The following is a 19,502-nucleotide window of genomic DNA, read 5'->3' on the forward strand; positions in this document are numbered from 1 at the left end:
ACACTGAGGTTTTTTTTTTTTTTTTTTTCCTTCTTCTTCTTCTTCTTCTTTGCATGAAATCCAGAGAACCAACGAACTGTTGAGCAAACAGTGGTGAAGGCGAGTGGTCACAGTTTACACACTTTCAACGTATGGTTATCGACGAGTAGCGAGCAGCTCCGGGACTTCTGGGAAGTCTCCGAACTGCACATTCTCATCTGGAAAAGCTTACGCACGAATCAGTTGTTAAAGGGGAAGATGATCCAATTGATGAAGTATGCTGTGATAAAAGCTAGTTTTTTTTTTTTTTTTTCTCCTCTGTGTGTGTAGTGTTTGGCCTAAATTCAGCCTGATGCAGTGGATTTGTTCTGTGCGGGGGGATTACACCGTAAAGCTGGCTTGCTTGCTGCTGGGTGGGCACAGATACCTTGGTCCCTAATCCGTGCTAACATCAAGACCTACACGAGGGCTCTCTTTGTTCCACTTAAAACGACCCCCTCGCAACGCACAGAAGCACGCCTTTTAAAGAGCCTCCTGGTTTGTTTGTGTTTTTTTCTTTTTTTTTTTTTTCCTGGATCTATATTTCTGCTGTACTTTGGGGATGAATTTGGTTGAACAGGTTTTTGCATGCCGAAAGCCTCTTGAGCCGAACCCCGTCATCTTCATTCAGTAACTCCAAAACGCGGCCTTTTGTCGGAAAACGTCTCCTCTCCAGATATTTACATCAGTTGCGCGACGACAGCCACTACAGTAGCTCGATCTTGCTTAAATTGCCTTTGCCGGCGGGGATATTTGGTTAAGACTCATGTCAGAGGATCACTTTCAAATCCCCTTTGAGGGAATAAGACCTGTCTGTCAGCTCAGACAGAAACACAGGCAGTCCCGTGAACTTTAAAGCCTATCGGGACAGTAACCGCTGCAAAGCCTTTGCTCAGACTTGGTGGAGGGCCAGAGTGAGGTTTCAGATAACGCAGCCTGATAGGCAGGCATTCTAGCAGTGCCTGCTGCGCTGCGACTTCAAGAACGGCTCCTCAAAGGCACCAGCAGATCCTGACGGGGCCACCGACTCACAAGTCCATTTCAGATTTTTAATTAAATGCTGGCCGTGGCTTCCGGATGGAGCGGCTCTACATCTGTCTTGGATTAATAGCTTGAAATCTGCCTAAAAACTACACGGCGGCGATAATTTGCTCCGAATAACGAAGGGATGTTGTGAATCGGAGGTGCGCTATCCCGCCGTCCCTCAGAGCAGCTCAAAGCAATAGTTCAGTCCTATGAAAAGTCTTCTGTTGGTCCCCTCTTCCATCTGTCTGTCCGTCCAACCTCAATGTAATAAGCTGACCGTGATCGCTTGGACATGAAATGAGAAACCCTGGTGTCTCAGGCTGTGTCCACACTTGGCTAGTTTGGCTGGATTAAAGCATAATCTGGTCTGGTTTGTTTGTTTGATGCAGTTTATTTCTGGAAGTGTGAATACTGCCGAACAAACGGGCTCCGGTGTCATTCCGAACGAACCAAGTATGCAGTATTCTCCATCGACGGCCAAATCGCTCGCCAGAGGAATCAGAAGTGTGCTTAAATCTGCACATGAGATTATAACAATTCTGAATTCAGGACTTTAAAATGTAGTCCGATTTGGTCCAGACCTGGTAACCACACTCTGTGTGTGTGTGTGAACACAGCCTCAGTGACATTAATAAGCAAAATAAGCACGTGTGGGGCAGTTTAGCTGTTCTGCGACATTTCCTATGAGAAAATTCTGCACTTTGGCACCATCCAAGACAAACAAAGCTTTTAAATAAATAAGAAAAAAAAAAAGAAAACTTCTTTCATAAAATGGATAGAAATAAATAACAATAACTTAGTTCAATTTCAATAAATATTCCTCTTACACACGTTTATATATATATATATATCTATATTTATATATATATGTCTGTATATGTGGGATCAGATTTTATTCAGATGCACTAAATAGTCTTTGCAGAACTTCAATGTGGTTCCTTTGCTCTGAATGTAAATGTCGACTTCCAGCTTATTATGCAGTGGAAATAATTTAGACTGGCTCCTCAAATCTCTTGATTCTTCTGGAGTCTTAAAAGCCGGCAAAGGAAACAAAAAAAAGGTGTTCCTTGGAAATTAATTATTTTAGAGCCAAGTTAGCTTCTTTTTTTCTTTTTTTCTTGTCTTTTTTTCTCTCAACTTTTTCGACAGTACAGTCAGCACATCTGGAAGTGTAACAGTATATAATCTTTTGCAAACCCGATACATTTTTGCAAGTGTCTAAACAGCCTGTCGGGGGGGATCTGCAGGTCGGACCGTCGGGGGGTTCAAAATGTACAGTTTTGCTTTTGGACAGCTGTTCCAGTGTCTTTCAGGTGGCCTCGCTTTACTCACCTGTAGCTCCTCTGAATAACTACTGACACAAACAAAACAAAAAACAAAAAAACAAAAGAAAGACGAGGGACGACGCGCTCCCTCTCTGTCCGACAGTAATCCCTCACGCCGCAGCACCGCTCGTACAGTTCATCCTCGAGTCCGCCGATGCTGGTCGTGACTTTAGACGCAGCCGCACTTCTTGGCCGAGTGTTTCTTCAGCGTGTGGTACACCACGTTGTCGTCCAAAAAAGACAGGTCGTCGTCGAACGCGATGGGCCGGCAGCAGGTGCGGGACGGCGCGTCCTTGTCCAGCTTTTTGTTGTGCGTGAGGTTGTTGAGGATCTTGTCGTAGTTGGTCTCCGCCTCCACGCAGGGGCCGCTGCAGTACCGGAAGATGAGCTCCTCTTTAGTCTGGTAGCCCAGCCCCAAATCCGTCACGTTGAGGTGGACCTCCTTTAGCAAGCAGCCTCGGCTCTGAACCGATATCCTCTCCCTCCCCCTCTCGCCTCGGCCCCCTTTGCCGCCGCGGCCGCCCCCCCGGCCCCGGCCCCGCCGCCGTTCGCTGTGTCCCCGGCCCTCGCCTCTCGCGCCTCCTGTGTTTGCCGCTCCTCCTCTCTGCTTCTGCTGCCTCCTTCCCCTCGAGGCCCCGTCGGGCTCCGACGATCTGCGGAGTCTGCCGATGGTAGCCTCAATAAAATCCATGACATCCTCGAACTGCTCCGGGTACGGGCCCGCAATGTCATCTGGAGGAGAAACAAACACAACCCGTTAAGCTCTAAAGCTCAAGTTAAAATGAGAATTTTCATCCTGGCATTCAGACTAAACTATTGAAATGTGGCAGTGCAGAAGTTGACAACAGTGCAATTAATTATTTACTGTTTTGAATGACAGCATGAGCAGATAAAACTTTAAATGTCCTCGTGGGAATAGGAACCCAACAAGCGTAGCAGGGGTTCAGGACGAGTGAGAAAAGATTTGCACAATTAGAACAGTGCACGATCTCAAGCAGAAAGCTCATCCATTCAACGTTTTTGCCTGGCAGCACATCGAAAGCTCTGTAAATATCAGGATTCATCACATATGTCAGTATCAAAGTCAATATTTGGGTTTTTACAGAATTCATTTGACCAAGAATTTATGCAGAATTTTCTTTAGTTTTAGGTGCAAGTGTTCATCCTGTCACCTCTTGTACATCCATATGCATCAAATTACCACCAGAATCTCAGCAGGAGAGACAAATAACTTGTTTCCCCAAAAGTGTCAAACTATTCCTGTAAAATACACAAAAGAAGGAAGAGTTCAACTAAACATCTAAACATAGACTGAGGTGTCATTTCTGCAGGAAAGTCAGACGTACATTGTCGCTGATGTCAGTTCGCATCTGTAGTGTTGGAAAACACGCGCTGACACAAATGCACACTCTTTCCATAAATACCAGAAACACCGCAGATCAAAAAACGGGAAGGCTTAGTCTCAACAGGAGGAATGCAGGAGGCAGTCCAGAGTCGTGCGTGTGCCGGTCTGCAGGTGTCCTGCTTTAACTCCTTCCAGGGCGGTTGTTAGGGGATGAGTTGGAGGCTGAAGGTCAGAGGGTGTTGTCAATTCACTTTTGTTTCAGTCAGAGAAGAAGTAGAGAGGGCGGAGGCGTAACGGCAGACGTGATTTAGGTTGGATCACACTGCGTTCATTGACTTCTGACTTATTTTCTGTCCCACGTGTGCGGTTTCAGTGTTGGGTGTTTAATACAGAGATCAACTGCACACTTAAGTAACACTTAAGGCTGTTAAAGCTGAACCTCCTGTCTGCTGTGAGAACTTTTTTTTTCAACCAGATTTGCATGAAATGACGTCGGGTCGTCAGTCAGACGCTGCTGTAGAGCAACCAGCAGAGTCTGATGGGAAATAATGAGCGCTGCATGTGGCATGTCAGCAGCTTCAGCACTGTTGGAGGAAAGTTTCCTCAAATCCCGATCAATCAGAAGAAAGTGAATCTCAGGCTTAATGTAACGGATGTAAAATTGATGTTTCTTCGCGTGTGTGTGTGCCCGTAACCTATTTCCAATAAAAACAGCCGGCGTTTATCAGATTCGATTGGCACTTTCAGCAGCCATATGGCTCTGGATGTAAATATAAAACACCTGCCAAACCAGTACCTATTGCTGAACTGTGTGGAGTTTGCATGTCGTTGGAGATGCTTCCTCAGTAAAGGGTGACTCTCAACTGGCTGAAGGTGTAAATATATGGGTGAGTTTTCTTTTACCACGTTAATAGGCTGATCACCTTTCCGGGGAGTTTCCGAACATCAACTGGGATAGAGTTTCCAGTCTTGTTTGAGATAAAAGCCAGTAAACAGGAAGGTTTGGAGAATTTCCGCTGCATGTAATCGGTAAATGCCTTCAAGTGCTGGTCGATCGCCAAACATGAGCAGCTTTTCAAAGAGTTGGATGGAGAAATAAGTAGTGCTTTGGGGCTTTCTAGTTTTGCAAGTAATGCAGAATTAAAACTTGCAAAAATCCACTCAAAAACGGCAATTTCAAAATAACATGATCATTTCTTTGGTGAACAATTAAACCGGCATTTTTTGCAGGGGTTTCTAGATTTTTTTTTTTTTTTTTTTTTTTTAACCACATTGAAAACCACATCGCGGAGCTCTTTTAAAGGTTAACTCCAGCGATCGTTCACACAGGAAGTGCCTGCATTGACACAGTAGGCACGGAGCAATTACACCTCCTGGGAAGATGCATTCAAAATATTTTACGGCTGTCGTTTCAGAACGCCGATACTTCAAAAGGCCAAATAAAAGGAAATCATATGCTTTGAGTCATTTAGAAGAAGCAGACTGCAATCTGCTCGAAACTGGAAGTATGCACCAGCACAGCCCTTCACCATCTGCTGCACGGAGCGATGAGGACCGCCTGGAAGCCTTGGACCCTCCTGTGTTACATGTTGATTCCATTATAGAGTAACGTGTCTCCTGCTCGAGCGCCTGCATGTTCGGACTCCGCATGGAGATCTCGAAGACGCCTTCAGTTCCTAAACGGCTCAATTTGTTGGGTTCTGATTAGATTACCTGCAGCGAGTCTGTGTGGTTACATGTGATGGATGGGCGGCGGCGTGCGAGGCCTGGCAGGTGGTGTTGTGGTTAACGCCGCCTTTCGCACCGCAGTGTCGCCTGTCTCTCTTCTCTTACCTGCTCCTCTGGCAGAGCGCGGGACATCCGATCCGTCTGCGCTCCGCAGCTGATTGGCCGAACGCTACTTGTGTATCAGGTTGAGCTCGGGCCAATCTGTTTAGACACACCTACCCTTTGATTTAGACACCTTCTATTGTGTGTCAACTGACAGGCGGGCCGGCCGCAGTCTACACCTGCTGACAGACTAGACCTGTAGCAGCAAAGGGAGCAATTCATTCTGCAAATTATGCTCTAGATTGAAAGTGATACTGGGTGAGGACATATTGAGAAGATAGATTTTAGCTGGAATGTTGTATTGGTCTCATCTTGAAATATATGAGTGTTTTTATTACATCAAAGGGAAAAAAAAAACCTGAAAGACCCTTCCTCATTTGGAACTACAGCGTTGTTCGGTCTCGGGTTATACAGCAGATCAATGATCTCACCGTGGGCCAAACGGAATATGAGGTGGCAGGGACAAACACTTGTCCAAATGTTCCATTCCTTATCTAGTTCTTGGCTGCGTTTGCTTCTGTGTGAAGATGATACAATGTCACATTGGTCCAAACAAAATAAATTCCTGCCCACCGCCGCTGTTAAAATGAACATAAACACAGGGCTCTCGCTCGGCGCTTCAAACTTTCCGGTGTTGCCCGGCCTCTCGCCTGAAAAGAGAGTCCTCTCCGACTCGGTTTGCAGCGAGCTCCCTCAAGCATGAAACCATGATTTCTGGGTTTTTGGCAGATGGTTAAAGGTCACCGGTCTCCGCTGGATTGTTTTCACATGTGCGTGATGCAACTCAAAGCAGCAATAAAACACAAATTAAGATCTTCCCTCCGATAGCCTTATCAGTGCTGGATTCGACACTTGTGGACTCAGCTTTTTATGAGCCACATCTCAAATGTAATTTGTCATAACAGAGCAACTTACTTAACCATCAAACAGCTGTGCAACATTCACTGCTGAATCCAATTGTGATTAGTCAACTTTTTTTTTTTTTTCTCCACTGCACTCACACAAGGCAATTATCAACCATTCACCACATCACAAGATCTTGTGAGGACACGCAGGTTTCCTTACACTGATCCTCCATGGAGATCTCCTGCAGGTTGTGGTCTTCACGCTGGAACGATGACTCGTCGTCCTCCAAAGAAAGGGACGCAGAATCACTATAGCTGCTGGGGAAGTAAGTCCTCTTGGCTGGCTGAGAGTGGTGATAGAGAGGCCGTGTAGCAACAGAGCTCAGGAGCAACAAACACGTGGCCAAAACATCCCATAACTTCATCTTAGACTCAGTTCCTATGAAGAAAGCTGCAAAAAAAAAAAAAAAATGAGAGGGGAGAATGTATTTGAAATCAAATTGAAAATTTCAATTGGAAAAAAAAAAAATCATAGACAATTGACACAGGGGCAGACTCTTGGCCTACTTTAGTTTGTAATGAAGTCACCAAAGTGTTTGAAACAGTGTTGTGGCCAGACCTACCCTGACTCATTCTGTATTAATAACCGTGTCATCATGTCAAGAGGCTTTGATCCTCACTTCTCTCTCCCTCTGTCTCGTGTCTGCTGTAAACATGTCAATCAGGGTTATTCTAATGACAACAATTTAAAGAAGGGGCATATATTCTACTTCATAATCCCAGAATGTCCACAAAAATACTCAAATAAAATGTGGAATGCGCTACAGACGGATGCGTAAAACTGCGCGTAAAAGTTGAACGTCACAGAAAGCGGCATTTGTGACTAACCAGAGGCGCACTCATTTATTCTGTACTGACTGTCGAACCTATTAGGATTATAAGATTGGCTGGATATCAGTCGAGCTCTCTCTTTCTCGCTCTCTCTCCCTCTCTCTCTCTCTCTGCTTATGATGAGGCACGTAGGGTGCGCCACGCACAAAAATGCATTGGTTCAAGCACGCACCGAAGCGTTTTGGCAACGGCAGCCTAAATAATGGTGCGAGTTGGCCAGATGGCGATCCCCAAAGCTTACGTGACTCTTCTCTAATGGCACGTTGAGTCTGCAGCAAATCTAAACAGCCATGCATGGATAAATACTGGGCCTGAAACGCACCATGCAAAGTCCTAACAACTGTCTTTGGAATTGCTTAAGGTGCATTTTCCCCTCCAGTGTGATTTAGTAAACAAAAAGTGAGGCTTGGATCTCCTTTGCGCGCAGACGACACGAAAGAATATGTTGTATTTCACGATCTGAAATAATAATAATAAAACGATAAACACTTACTTACCTTAAATATGGCCCATGCAGACCTGAAATCCGCTCGGCTGCCGGTGGTAAAATCCAAACAGAAAACGCAACTCATTTAGCGTTCCCAGCTGATTCAGCCGCGTGAATCACTTTAACGACTCCACAACATGAAGATTTCCTCAAAGCGAGTTCACATTCAGTCCGTGTCCAAGTAGAAAGAAACGCTGAAATGCTGCGCCAGGTATGTTTCTCATATTCCGATCCGGCGCACAAGCCAAACCATGCGTCTCTCCACACTTCGGAGTCCAAAGGTGGGTGTTGAGGAGAGCGGACCGAGTGCCACCGCGCCTCACGGGGTACAGTTGCAGTCGCTGATTAATTGGATGCTACGTTTCCACGTTGGAAATCCGAGAGAGATCCACCATCTCCGGCTGAAGGGAGAACCGATGAAGACATCAGCGTCCCCGGCAACACAAGGTGTCCAATATTTGTTTTCCAGGACGCAAAAAAAAAAAAGAGAAAAACAAATGTCTCTCCCGCGTGATAACGCACTTAAACACTCTTACATCCAGAACTGCGTTACGGGACGCATGATCCCCACACAGTTCACTTTGAATATCGTCCCGATAAGCGACGCAGATGCGAGAATTTCTCCTCCATTTTTCTCCCCCCCTCCTCCAGGTCAGATATCGTCTGTGAAGCTCCGGGTCTCCACGCGCGCCGTCCTCATATTGGAAGTGAAGCGGGACAGATGTCTGCGCATAACACCGCACCGGGCGCAGAGGGCACTTTGGAGAGATTTATAGTGAAGTGCGCTCTGACGTCCGGGGGCAGTTGGTGTCCGCCCCTCTTTTATAGATCCCCGCGAGAGCAAACAGTGAGTAACAGAGGTCCGCATATCTCTCTCCAAAAACCACCCCTGGAGCCCCGTTTGGAGGAGCGCGGTTTTCAGATGTCTTGGGGATTATGTCACACATCCTGATGTCCCCGGGATTAGATTTCAGTATGCGGAATGCGATTTGGAGATGTTCTGTTGCGATGCGTGTTTCTAACCCGATCTCCGCGCTCTGTGCGCCTCGGTGTCAAGTGTCCGTCTCACGGCTACACACGTCTCAGATGGAGGGCTCCCGCTTCACTCGCTATTTACTAGAACATCTCCGTAAATACGCGAGAGAGGCTTTTTTTTTTTTTAGGGGAGTAGTAACCCAATTTTTTTGCAGAACTCACCCACGCCTTGGAGCATCTGATCACTCAGGCTGAGCGCGGGACAAAAGAGAGGAGGGGGACCCGATGTGGCACCTGAGAAACCCCTTCTCCCATGATTTACAAGCTGCGCCCTCCTTTCATCTCCCACAACACCGAATTCCACAAGTTACCCAGTGCACGTTGTGCTGGTTGTGCCAGAGGAGAGCAGCTCCAGCTATAAACTACACACTTACACTTCTGCTCTCTGCTTTTGATTTAACACGCAGGAATTCAATCACAGCAAATGAGTCTGGAACTCCAGGCACTGACACTTCAGATCAGCGCTGCCTGATCTGCTGCTCAGAGGTATTAAGGCTCCCATTTGTTTGCTCCTGATCCGAAACTTCTTGTTGATACATGTTTTCTTTGGAGCGTTTCTCGGTGCCCTGCCCATTTCTTTAGTGTCTGCATGGTGCGGTGCCAAGTCCTCATTGTATGGATTCCTCTCCGTCAAGTCCTCACATGGGCTCATTGTGCTCAGTGACAGCTCCTAATGCATCACATATCATGAGAATACCCTCTAAATTATAAGGATTTTTGTTTTTTTTTTTTCCTTTAAAGCTTTATGGCTACTTACTCCTGCGCCTCATTTCACAACTCTTAATGGTTTTTCAACACTGGCACGTCTCTCTTATTTTGAGGTTACTCATGTTTCACTCTTCGTTTTGTTTCAGCTGTTAGAAACCTCAGCATTTTCTCCTCTGTGCTATTTTAACTGGGTTTTGACAGCAGCAGCAGCGTGTGACGTTTTTAATGTTTGAATGGAAACTGATTGCAGTGTCGGTCCTTTTGGCTTTGTGAGTTTGCATGTTCTCTCTCTGTCTATTGCTTTGAGATGTTCTTACCTGCTTAGCGTGCCTCCTGCCTTCACTCAGTCCGATTAGTTCCAGTTAAATGCAACGCCTTGACAACAGAATCACCTGGCCCACTTCTACCGTGAAAAATAACATTAAAAAAAAGAAGAAGAAGAATTTGTCTTCACCTGTTGAGCAGGTAGCCCTCGGTCATGGTTCCCTGCCAGTGCATGCCGGGAAAGACCGAAAGCCTCCACTGTCCCAAACAGGAACGAGAGAATGAATGAAAGAAATGCACTGCTTATGTAAACAAGCTCAGATGCATGAATGTAACGTGAACAGCGGACAATGATGAAGGAGTGAGTCATTTGGGTGCACTGTTTTCAGAACTGTTGGGCTCTTTGGGGTTATTTGAAGTTCACCCGCAGCGTTTGAGTCAAGGAGAAGTGGAGAAAGTCCAAGTTCAGGTCTTGAGAACTGGCTGCTGTTTCTGCTTTTTAAGATACATTTTTCAAATTATTCATGTAGCTGTTCTGTTTATGTATTATTTAGTGGTTAGCATGCTCGATTCACAGCACTTCCACATTTGGCTTCCTTCCTGTGCGGAGTTTGCATGTTCTTTCTGTATGTACCGTCATTTTTGTTTCCGTTTACTACGGAAGAAGCATGCATTTGAATGAAAGCTGTGTCTCTAAATCCTCCTTAGATGTGAATGTAAGTGTGTATGACCGCCCGTCTTTCTGTGTGCAGGGTGTGTCCTGCCTTCACTCATCATCAGCTGGGATCCCTTCAGCAGCCACAAAGAGGTATTGAAGATAAACGGACATTTATTGTCCTAACTAGTATTATTTTTTTGAGCCAAACAAAGCGTTCGATGAAGCAGATTAGTACAGTGGAAACTTTTGCGATGTTTTATTGATGCATGAATCCCACGCCGCTCTGCATCATTCTGACATATTGTACACTTTATCAATGACGGGGACAGCGGAGCAGATCTCGCACAGGAGATATCCTTACACGTCAGCGCGTGTGACATTTCAGTAGCAGGCCGCCGACTCAGAGGCGGGACGCACAGAGGCGGTATTGTTTATTGATATCTGCGGCCGTCCTCTGTGACCTCCTCCCCTCTGTCTCACACAGATGGAGCCGTGAAGATAATTGTCGCCCAAAAATAGACGCATCTTAGAGAGCTCCTTTATGCGAGAGCGCTCCACTGTCCGGGGGTGTCATAAGTCTCCTGAGCCGAATGCTTGAGTGACTATAATAAATATTAATTTGCGAGGAGGAGAAACATGAGTAAGCCGAACGAATCACCACCACATGGGGTGTGAGGAAGAGACGCGTCACTCACACGCTGAGGAGACTTCTTTCATTATTTGTGCCACCGACGGGAGAAGCACCTCAATTTTTGATGGCGAGCCTCCACGGAGCGCTGACAAGACCCTCAGGTGGAAATGATGACGGCTCCCCACAGAGTTTATACCAAGATGTAGCGAAACGCTCACAAGCAGTCCAGATCGCTGCATCTGGTTCAGTTTAACACCAAACAGTAAAAAAAAAAAAAAAAAAATCATCTGAGACAAACCCCACACATGGCCAACACTTTACTTTCCCCTCATTTCTTCAGATGTTGCCTTTTTAAACACGTACTGTTAAAGACTCATTTTGATTCAGTCATCCTGTTTCATAACAGAAATCTATTTGATCAACACAACCTTTTTTTAATCAGTTTTCATAGATATTTATTTCTTCAGACAATGAATGACCGATGAGAGCTTCAGATTTGGGGATGCTGTTATTCAGTCATCCTCATCTTCATCAAACTGGCTCCAGTCGTTCTACCTGCACGTTTTCAACTCACAGACCGTACTGATTTAAATTCCACTTCCTTCTGTTGTGGTATGTTGATTACGTGGTCAAATCATGACATTTTTTCGTCTTCATGGATGCTGAAATGGAGCAAAAGCACATTTTTATATATGTTTAATTAATATCCAGTAAGAAGTGAGCAGAAAATGGAAAATCTACCTGAATATTTAAGGTCAGTGGTGGAGAAACATGTATTGTAGCTCTGTACGTACTCAAGCTCTGTGATTATCATGAAGACATTATACATTACAGATCAACATACTGCTTTTCACATTGTTACTAAAAAAATGTGGTACCTTATTACAAGTAACACATCTGAATACTTCTATTGTCAGGTGAAGGTGAAATACTTGTTGATGGATATCGGAAAGATCAAAAAAACTGTTTTAGATTATATGATATTAAATGTGGATTAATTTGGTAAGCCTTCACCTGAAAAAAAAAGCTTCTCAAATGTGATCTTCCATCATGTCATCTGCTGCAGGTCATCCTTGATGTTTTTTGTCTTTTTGTTTTTCAAGTTTTTGTTTGCTTGCTTTTGTAACCTTATAAAGGGTTTTCCAACTCCCACAGCCTCGCTGGTCTCAGATCGGGTTTGGTGATCGTAACTTTACCGAGTCGGCTGACCTGAACTTTACAGAGAACCGCTGGAAAAGCTGATGACCCCCATTAGAAACGAGCAGCTGGAGGCCACTTTTAAAGCAACATGGGGCTCCAGCAACACCGCAGCAGGCCGATCGCCGCCATGCCGCGCTGCAGGGATGTGGCAAAAGGAGGCCCGTCCGAGCATCGTGTGCTTAAACACACCTTATGAATGAATGAATTAAAGCAAAAAAAAAAAAAAAGGTTTAAAATATGTCACAGTGTAACGATTATAGAGTGGACAAAACAAAAGCTATAAATTATAAATTAACACTGACAAATGCCAGTTGTGTACAGTAGAATAATTTGGAACAAAAAGGAAAAAAAGCCCTAAATGATATGAAATTTTAATGAGATGACTTAGTGACCTGCTAATTCTCAAATTTAATGGAACAAAAAAAAAAAAACACTTCCAAGATAATAAAAAAAAATCATTTTTGGACTAAATTGGCAAAAAAACCATCTACTTTTCTTCTTATTATCTTTCTATTTTGTTGCATTGTTTTGTGCAATTGGTGTTGCATAAGTCCCATTCCCAATGCCGGCGTTCCAATCACTTGTTTATTTTCGTAGCATTACCGGTGCGCCTGCTGTAATGCTGATCGCGGCTGCGGCTTCTCGTCCTTTTGTTTTGTATTGTGCGCAGCACCGCCAGTTGTCGGCCGCAGTCGGCTCAGCTGTTGGCGGGCACCGGGCCGCGGATCACCGCTGGCACACAGGCGCAGAGACAGAGAGCAGGTAGTCAGAGAAGATACTGAGGGGGGGTGGGGAGGGGGGGGGGGGGGGGGGGGGGGGGGGGGATTCACATAGCTTTCAGCTGATCCATTAGGACATGCTACAATTCAGATATGGCCTCCTGCCAGATGCCCATCCATTGTGGCACTCGGTGCAGTATTTCCATCTGTTTCACTCACTGCTCAAACATTTTAGGAGTATTTGTTGGCACCGTCGGCACATAGATTGTATGTGTGCAAAAATATGCATGAGTGTAAGAGTGTGTGTGTGTGTGTGTGTGAGAGAGAGAGAGAGACTGTGAGTGAGAGGGACTGTGTGACTGAGTGAGTGCAAGTGTGTGCAAATGAGATCACTTGGTACTATCAAAGTGCAAGCAGGACTATGACACTGTTATAAATAGAAGAGAGGAAGTAAGGAAGGTTAAATCTCTGAGACACAGATACTAAATGAGCAGAGGGGAGCCATTTAAAAGCTTACATGTCCTTCTAGACTTTTACTTATTCAAACTATGTGTTTTTATGACATTCTGCAACATTGTGATTATTAGACAAGGTTAGCAGAACAGGCCAGCTTTTTTATTCCTTTAATTAACTGTCAGGATTGTTTTTTTGTTTTTGAGTTTTCCTCTGGGGGTCAGTGCAACGTGAAGGTCTCATATAATTACCGTAACCGCTGCAAGTGCATGGTGGTGTGTGAACGGCTTATTATTGGTCATGGGTAAATTATCACTCCATGAGCAAATGAGAATCCAGTAAGCTCTTTCCCATGGACCAGAGACTTTATTGGGTCATGAATGAAACAATGAATTCCAGGTCCTCCGAGAGCAGTGAAAGTAGTCCGTAATGCTTGCATACTGCTAATTTCCAGCTACTAATTCTATATTTCCTTGCGAGTCAGGGCTGGACAGCGAGATGCACTCGTAGCAGACTCTGACATTCTGCAGGTTCATCTGTTTGCGTTAAAAATGATGAAGTGAAGAAAGGAATTTCAGCAGGAATGTATTTGTGTTGTACATCATATATTGTGTATGCACAACACTGTTTGAGGCCGTATCTGTTTGGACCAATTGAGCTGCACAAGCCTTTAATATCAGCGCTCTCTCATCCTTCATTGCCTGATCTCCACAGTCTGTAATCCTGACCACTGATATTTACCTGGCATGACTTTGACCCCTGACTTTCGGCAGCTGTCAGCGGCACCCCCCCCCCCCCCCCCCCCCCTTGGATGAGCGGACATGTGGGACAGCAGCGCTGCTTCCCAAGGTGGCACAGCGTCAGACATCTATGCTGGCTTTACGGTTTTCAGCATTCAAAGAGTGTCCGGCAAGGGCCTCCTCCTACCATGTTACTAAATAAACATGGCTGGCTAAGTGCTGATCGCGACCGCGGAGAGAAGATGAAAAGCTCCCCGGGGAAGGGACACCATTACGTTGCTTGTTGTCCATTTGTTTAATGTATCCGTATCGGTTTACAGATTTGAACTGAGCTATTTTGTTTATCACCTCAAGCCTTCATGCCTGGCCGCCCGGCGGCTCTTGCTAAAAGTGTTGGTGCACGAGGCCGGGTCTTGACTTTCTCAAGACCCACAGACCCGGGCCGCAAAGTAACAAGGTCACACTAATTGGAGAAGGAAGTGTTGAGGATGTCTTTGAGAAGGGGCGGCGGAGCCGGAGGATGACAGCAGAGAGGGTCAGATCCTGTTTCTGCTCTCGTTCCCCGTTCTAATCCAGCCTGGTATGTGTTGAGATCAGAGCAGGTTCCTTTCACTGCAGCCATCCGGCGGCCGTGCGCTGGGACCCGCTAACTCTGTATTTCCTCTACCGCTGCACATTCATCGGCGGAAAGCGCTAGATGACGGTCTGGCAGCGGCTTGCTGTGGAAACCGAGTCCGGTCGGTTAAACAGAAACATTTAAAAAAAAAAAACAAAGAGATTCGAGACAAACTGCCTCACAGCCCATTCCAGGTACTAACCCCCCCTAAGAAACATGGCACTGGACAGCTGTGTGTTCGCCTTGATGTATTTATGTCAGCCGCTTACATAAATACACTGAAGTCACACATACACATTCACACTGATACACACGGGGCCTGTGTGCAAGTGTGCACACTCGCAGTGACATACAGTCGAATGCGGAGGCTCACACACACACACACACACACACACACACCCACACCCATATCATGCACCCTGTCAGTAATACCCCAAGGATATTATGTCGCTCTGGGCAGACCGGACAGTTGATCACAGCAGCACGGCCACATGGTCACTTTGATGTAGATCACTTTGAACCGTCACCTTCATATCTGCTTAAATTTTAAGCATGAGGCAGGAATGTCGAGATTATTTTTTAATTCTTAGACACAGAGAATTTGCCTCTTTTCTTTAATAATTGTTCAGCGCACATGCCAACTTCTAGCAGTTGCACAATGTGCAGTCGTACTGCGCAGGAGTGCTTTTCATTCAACTGTCTGACCTTTGTTGACCCTGAGAAGAGCCACATTTATTGCTATATTTGGAGTTTGTTTTTGTTTTTCCCACACTCACTTCTTCAAACCTTCCATTTTTATTACATATAAGTTAAAAATAAGACATGCATTGTAAAGTTAACGAAAATACAAATGTAAGATTCCTGCACAAATAAGGTTGGAGTTCAAATCGTTAAAATCAATCACAATCTCTGTTATAGCTGTGCAGCGGCAATCACTCCACTGTGTGGATTTTGCATGTTCTCCCTGTGCATGCATGGTTATTCTCCACGTACTCTGATTTACTTCCAGACTCTAACAACATCCACCTCAGCTTTATCGGTGTCCCTAATTGGCCTGATAGTATGAATTTGATTATATAATTGCCTTTTTTCTCTGTTTATTTGCCTTTCAGTGGACTGGCGACCTATACAGTGAACAGCTCAATGGTAGAATGGATGGATAGATAATTGGATTAATAATCCCAGCCATTCTGATGGTGTATCTCTGATAACTGTAATGTTATTTGCTTTGAAGAATACTATTTAATAGGAAAACAGATGAAGACTTGGTTTTTCTTTTAAAGTCTGATTCTAAATAACTTGAGTGTTTAGGTTACGTGATCATGACTTGACTCGGTTTGACTTGATCTTGTGAAAGAGGACGCTATCTTTAGACTGGGCTTAGAGTTAGGGTTACTTTAGTTCACCGAATCATTACATTTTATTAAAAGTGATCACTTAAGTTCGCTTGGACTGACAGTCTTGACAAAGTCCGACTGACTATTGGATCGATTATACTCCTTGTATATTGCTCATGAGAGGTGCAAACTTATGAAGTTTTAAGGAGATAATACATGCACTTATGTCTCATCATGGTCACAAAACACTCCCCAACTGTAATATCTGCTGAAAGCCACACATCTCTATGTAACAGCCATCTCACTGTGAAGGTTACAGGTTCACATTGTAACTGAGGCCACCCATGTTAAAACATAGAAACCCCTGGTGCTGCCAGGCACTTTAAATCTTTTTCGAGCGCATATGGATGAAAAGCGAGGTGAACTTTTGCGGCCCTCAGAAATACGACTCACGATTATGCTAAACAGGATGTGGCATTTCCTCGTTTCCCCCCCATGTCGCCACGATTGAATTACATTACCGCTTTAACACTTTGCAGACTGCTCTGTGGGGAGTGCGAGCGCGCATTGTTAACCAGTCAAACCGCTGAACAAACAGCGCTCAGTTCCTCTTGTAATGACGAGAAAGGTGAGTCAAATGTGGCAGCAACCTTGAACTTTGTTACATGAATAGTCCATAACAAGAGGCTTATAATAACAAACAGAATGGAGCTTACAAAGAGACAATTGGACATAATACCATGATAATCTAATCAGTTCACTTGGAATTAGATGGCGATGTAGACATGTAGTGTTAATTTAGGCCCAAGGGCAGATAAATGAGTGATCGGTTCTCACTGTGTAGTTGAATCCCCGAATTACAGATTAAACCCGATGCATTGTAATATCAGATATATACCAAGAATTAGTATAACCTTGATGAATGTGTTGTCTAATTAAGACGAGCTAAACCCTCATGCTTGGAATGGGGAAGAAAAAAAGTTATTTAATGATCTCGAAATTAATCAGGATGCATTTTAATGAAGTGGCGGATCCGTGTAGGTGTGTCTGAGCTTACAGGAATTATCAATGACACTGCAGAGTGTGAAGTGCTGACATAAAAACACAGGATGCTGAGATAATCACGCACGTTATCATCATTATCAGGAAATCCAGGTCGGGTTTGTTTACTTATCACCGGGGTGTTCGGCTTCAAGGCCGGGAATTATCGTGAGTCATTCAGGGCCCAGAGAGAAATTTCAAACTCTTTTTTTTTCATTAGTTGCTTTGGAGTTTACCTGATAGCTGAAGTAGCTGCAGACATATGCCGGGGTTCATAGGTCAAGGTTTAGGTGTCAGATGTTAAAATGCTCTGGGCATACTTTTGTCTAGCCTCGGAGAAAAAACAACAACATTGATCTGCGTTGAAATTACTTCACAAAATTCCAGTTTTTGATGCATTGCTGCAAAAAGCGACGTTGTTATCCTTGCACGTGAAAGATCAGTTGTTTTATTCATAGACGCACGAGCTTAATCGCGAATGTAACAAGATAATACGGCCTCATATCGCACATTACTCCCATACCAAGACACTCTATCGGTTAAAGCCAGCGTCTCAAAGCGCTACAGCTGTCTCTTTGACCTGTGACAGGTGATCTCGCTGCAGGTTAGGATGCTGACTCGGTTCATGTTACTAACAATTGGCATGTGCGGGTTTGTGCGAAAGAATCGCCGGCGACTCGGCTGACACGCAGAAACAGCTGAGAACACTGCGGATGAATGACACCCTCATGAATGGATCCGACGTGAATGGATGTAAACATATGGCTGAACGGAGAGCCACGCTGGAGATAGATAGTCGAGGATATCGGTGAAAACAAGCTTTTGAATGAATAATTATATTCTATTGCAATTCTGTCAGATTGTTTAGTGAAAGAAAAGTTCTTTAAAAAGGCTGAAAAATGCAAAAATAAATTACAGGTCACTCAAAAGGTCAATTATCCAACTCTGTTGGGATCAACACACTCATGCATTCCTTTAAAAAAAAGTTTTTTTTTTGTGCTCTTCAAAAAATTCTGTTTTCACCGAGGGCACAAAGGTGCAAAGGGCAGCGCTTTGTAAAGACACAACTATCACATTTCCAATACATTTCTTCAGAGAACAGAAGAACTTTGGTACCTGCTGCATGTGTAAAACAGAGAGGTGTCAAAACTGAAACGCGATCGGCGTCCCCCCCCCGCCCGACAAAAGAGGAGACTTCTGTGAGGGATCAGTTCAGAGAGAGAGGAACCAGCCGGGTCCCCACAGCAGATGGGAGCTTTATCGCTGTGGCCGCGGGGGCAGAGAGCCAGAGAAGAGAGACGGGAGACCACAAAAAAGGTTTGGAGACGCGGCTGGACTGTGACACATGTCCCACCGTGGAGGGGGATTTCTGCTCACCTTGCCTTTGGTGTGTCATCGTGTTACCAGTCCTGTCACGAGCCTCCACCCTGTCCGCCCGCGCCGCATTGTTCCGCGCCGCATGTGGACAAGGGAATAAAAGAGAATGGATAATGAAAAAGAGAGTAGGCCGGGCAGTGGGAGTGAGACACGTTTGAGCCCATTGTCCGCGCTGTAATTTTTTTTTTAACCCTGCTAAAGTGAGGGATAAAGCTGATCAAAGGGGCGTATTTGATTGCTGAGGTGGCTTTGGAGGAGTGAATGAAGACACTGAGATGACTGAGGCGGCACGTAGGAGGACAAAATGATTCTGCGGGAGCCTATAAACAGCAATATTATACTTCGTCGTGTCGCTCTTGAAAAGGCACACCTGAAGACGGCTCGGTGAATAACACACCTGCAGTTTCTTTTTTTTCCAAGTGATCATCCAATATGTGCCACCATCTGTCTCATTCAGAGACGCTGCGCCCAAATTCTCTCGTTTGTAAAGCAGGACATGAAGACATTTTGTATCTTTTCATGATAACTTTTGATTTTCTTTCACACAAAGCGGGCAAAAAGAGGAGAGAGTGTGTGTGACGATCAGAGGAGAGGAGAGAGCCTTAGTCATAACACACCCCAGATGTGCTTAAGCTCAAAATAAGCAATCGCTCGAGCCAGTTTTACAGCGCCGAATCCTATTTACACCGATGTAAAGACATGCTCTCGCTTGCACTGTTGAAAATACTCATCCTCGGAATTAAACAGATCAAACAAGGAGAGTGAAACGTAACACAGCTGATCAGATACACAACAGAGAAATCCGAACCAGAACACAGCGGATTTTGAAAGGGCGGCATGTGCTTCGACTTTGAATCCGGCCGTGTTTTGACTGGTGAGATTTTAATCTAAATAAACTCTATAAGAAAGTAACACTTTAAGGCCACTCGGAGCTGAGAAGTCCCAAAGACCTCCAC

General features: G+C 44.9%; 1 protein-coding gene across 1 annotated transcript; it reads right to left on the reverse strand.

The window, feature by feature from the left end:
- Positions 1 to 2,381: 2,381 nt before the first annotated feature.
- gdnfa (glial cell derived neurotrophic factor a) lies at positions 2,382 to 8,213 on the reverse strand. The gene is made up of 3 exons (XM_030084510.1): positions 7,778 to 8,213; positions 6,610 to 6,840; positions 2,382 to 3,101 (listed from the first exon to the last, which is right to left on the reverse strand). The coding sequence occupies exons 2-3, from the start codon at positions 6,812 to 6,814 to the stop codon at positions 2,539 to 2,541; spliced, it is 768 nt and encodes a 255-aa protein (XP_029940370.1). The 5' UTR covers positions 6,815 to 6,840; positions 7,778 to 8,213; the 3' UTR covers positions 2,382 to 2,538.
- Between the last annotated feature and the right edge of the window lie 11,289 nt (positions 8,214 to 19,502).

Source organism: Salarias fasciatus (genome assembly GCF_902148845.1).
Source record: "Salarias fasciatus chromosome 7 unlocalized genomic scaffold, fSalaFa1.1 super_scaffold_4, whole genome shotgun sequence".
NCBI lineage: Eukaryota > Metazoa > Chordata > Actinopteri > Blenniiformes > Blenniidae > Salarias > Salarias fasciatus.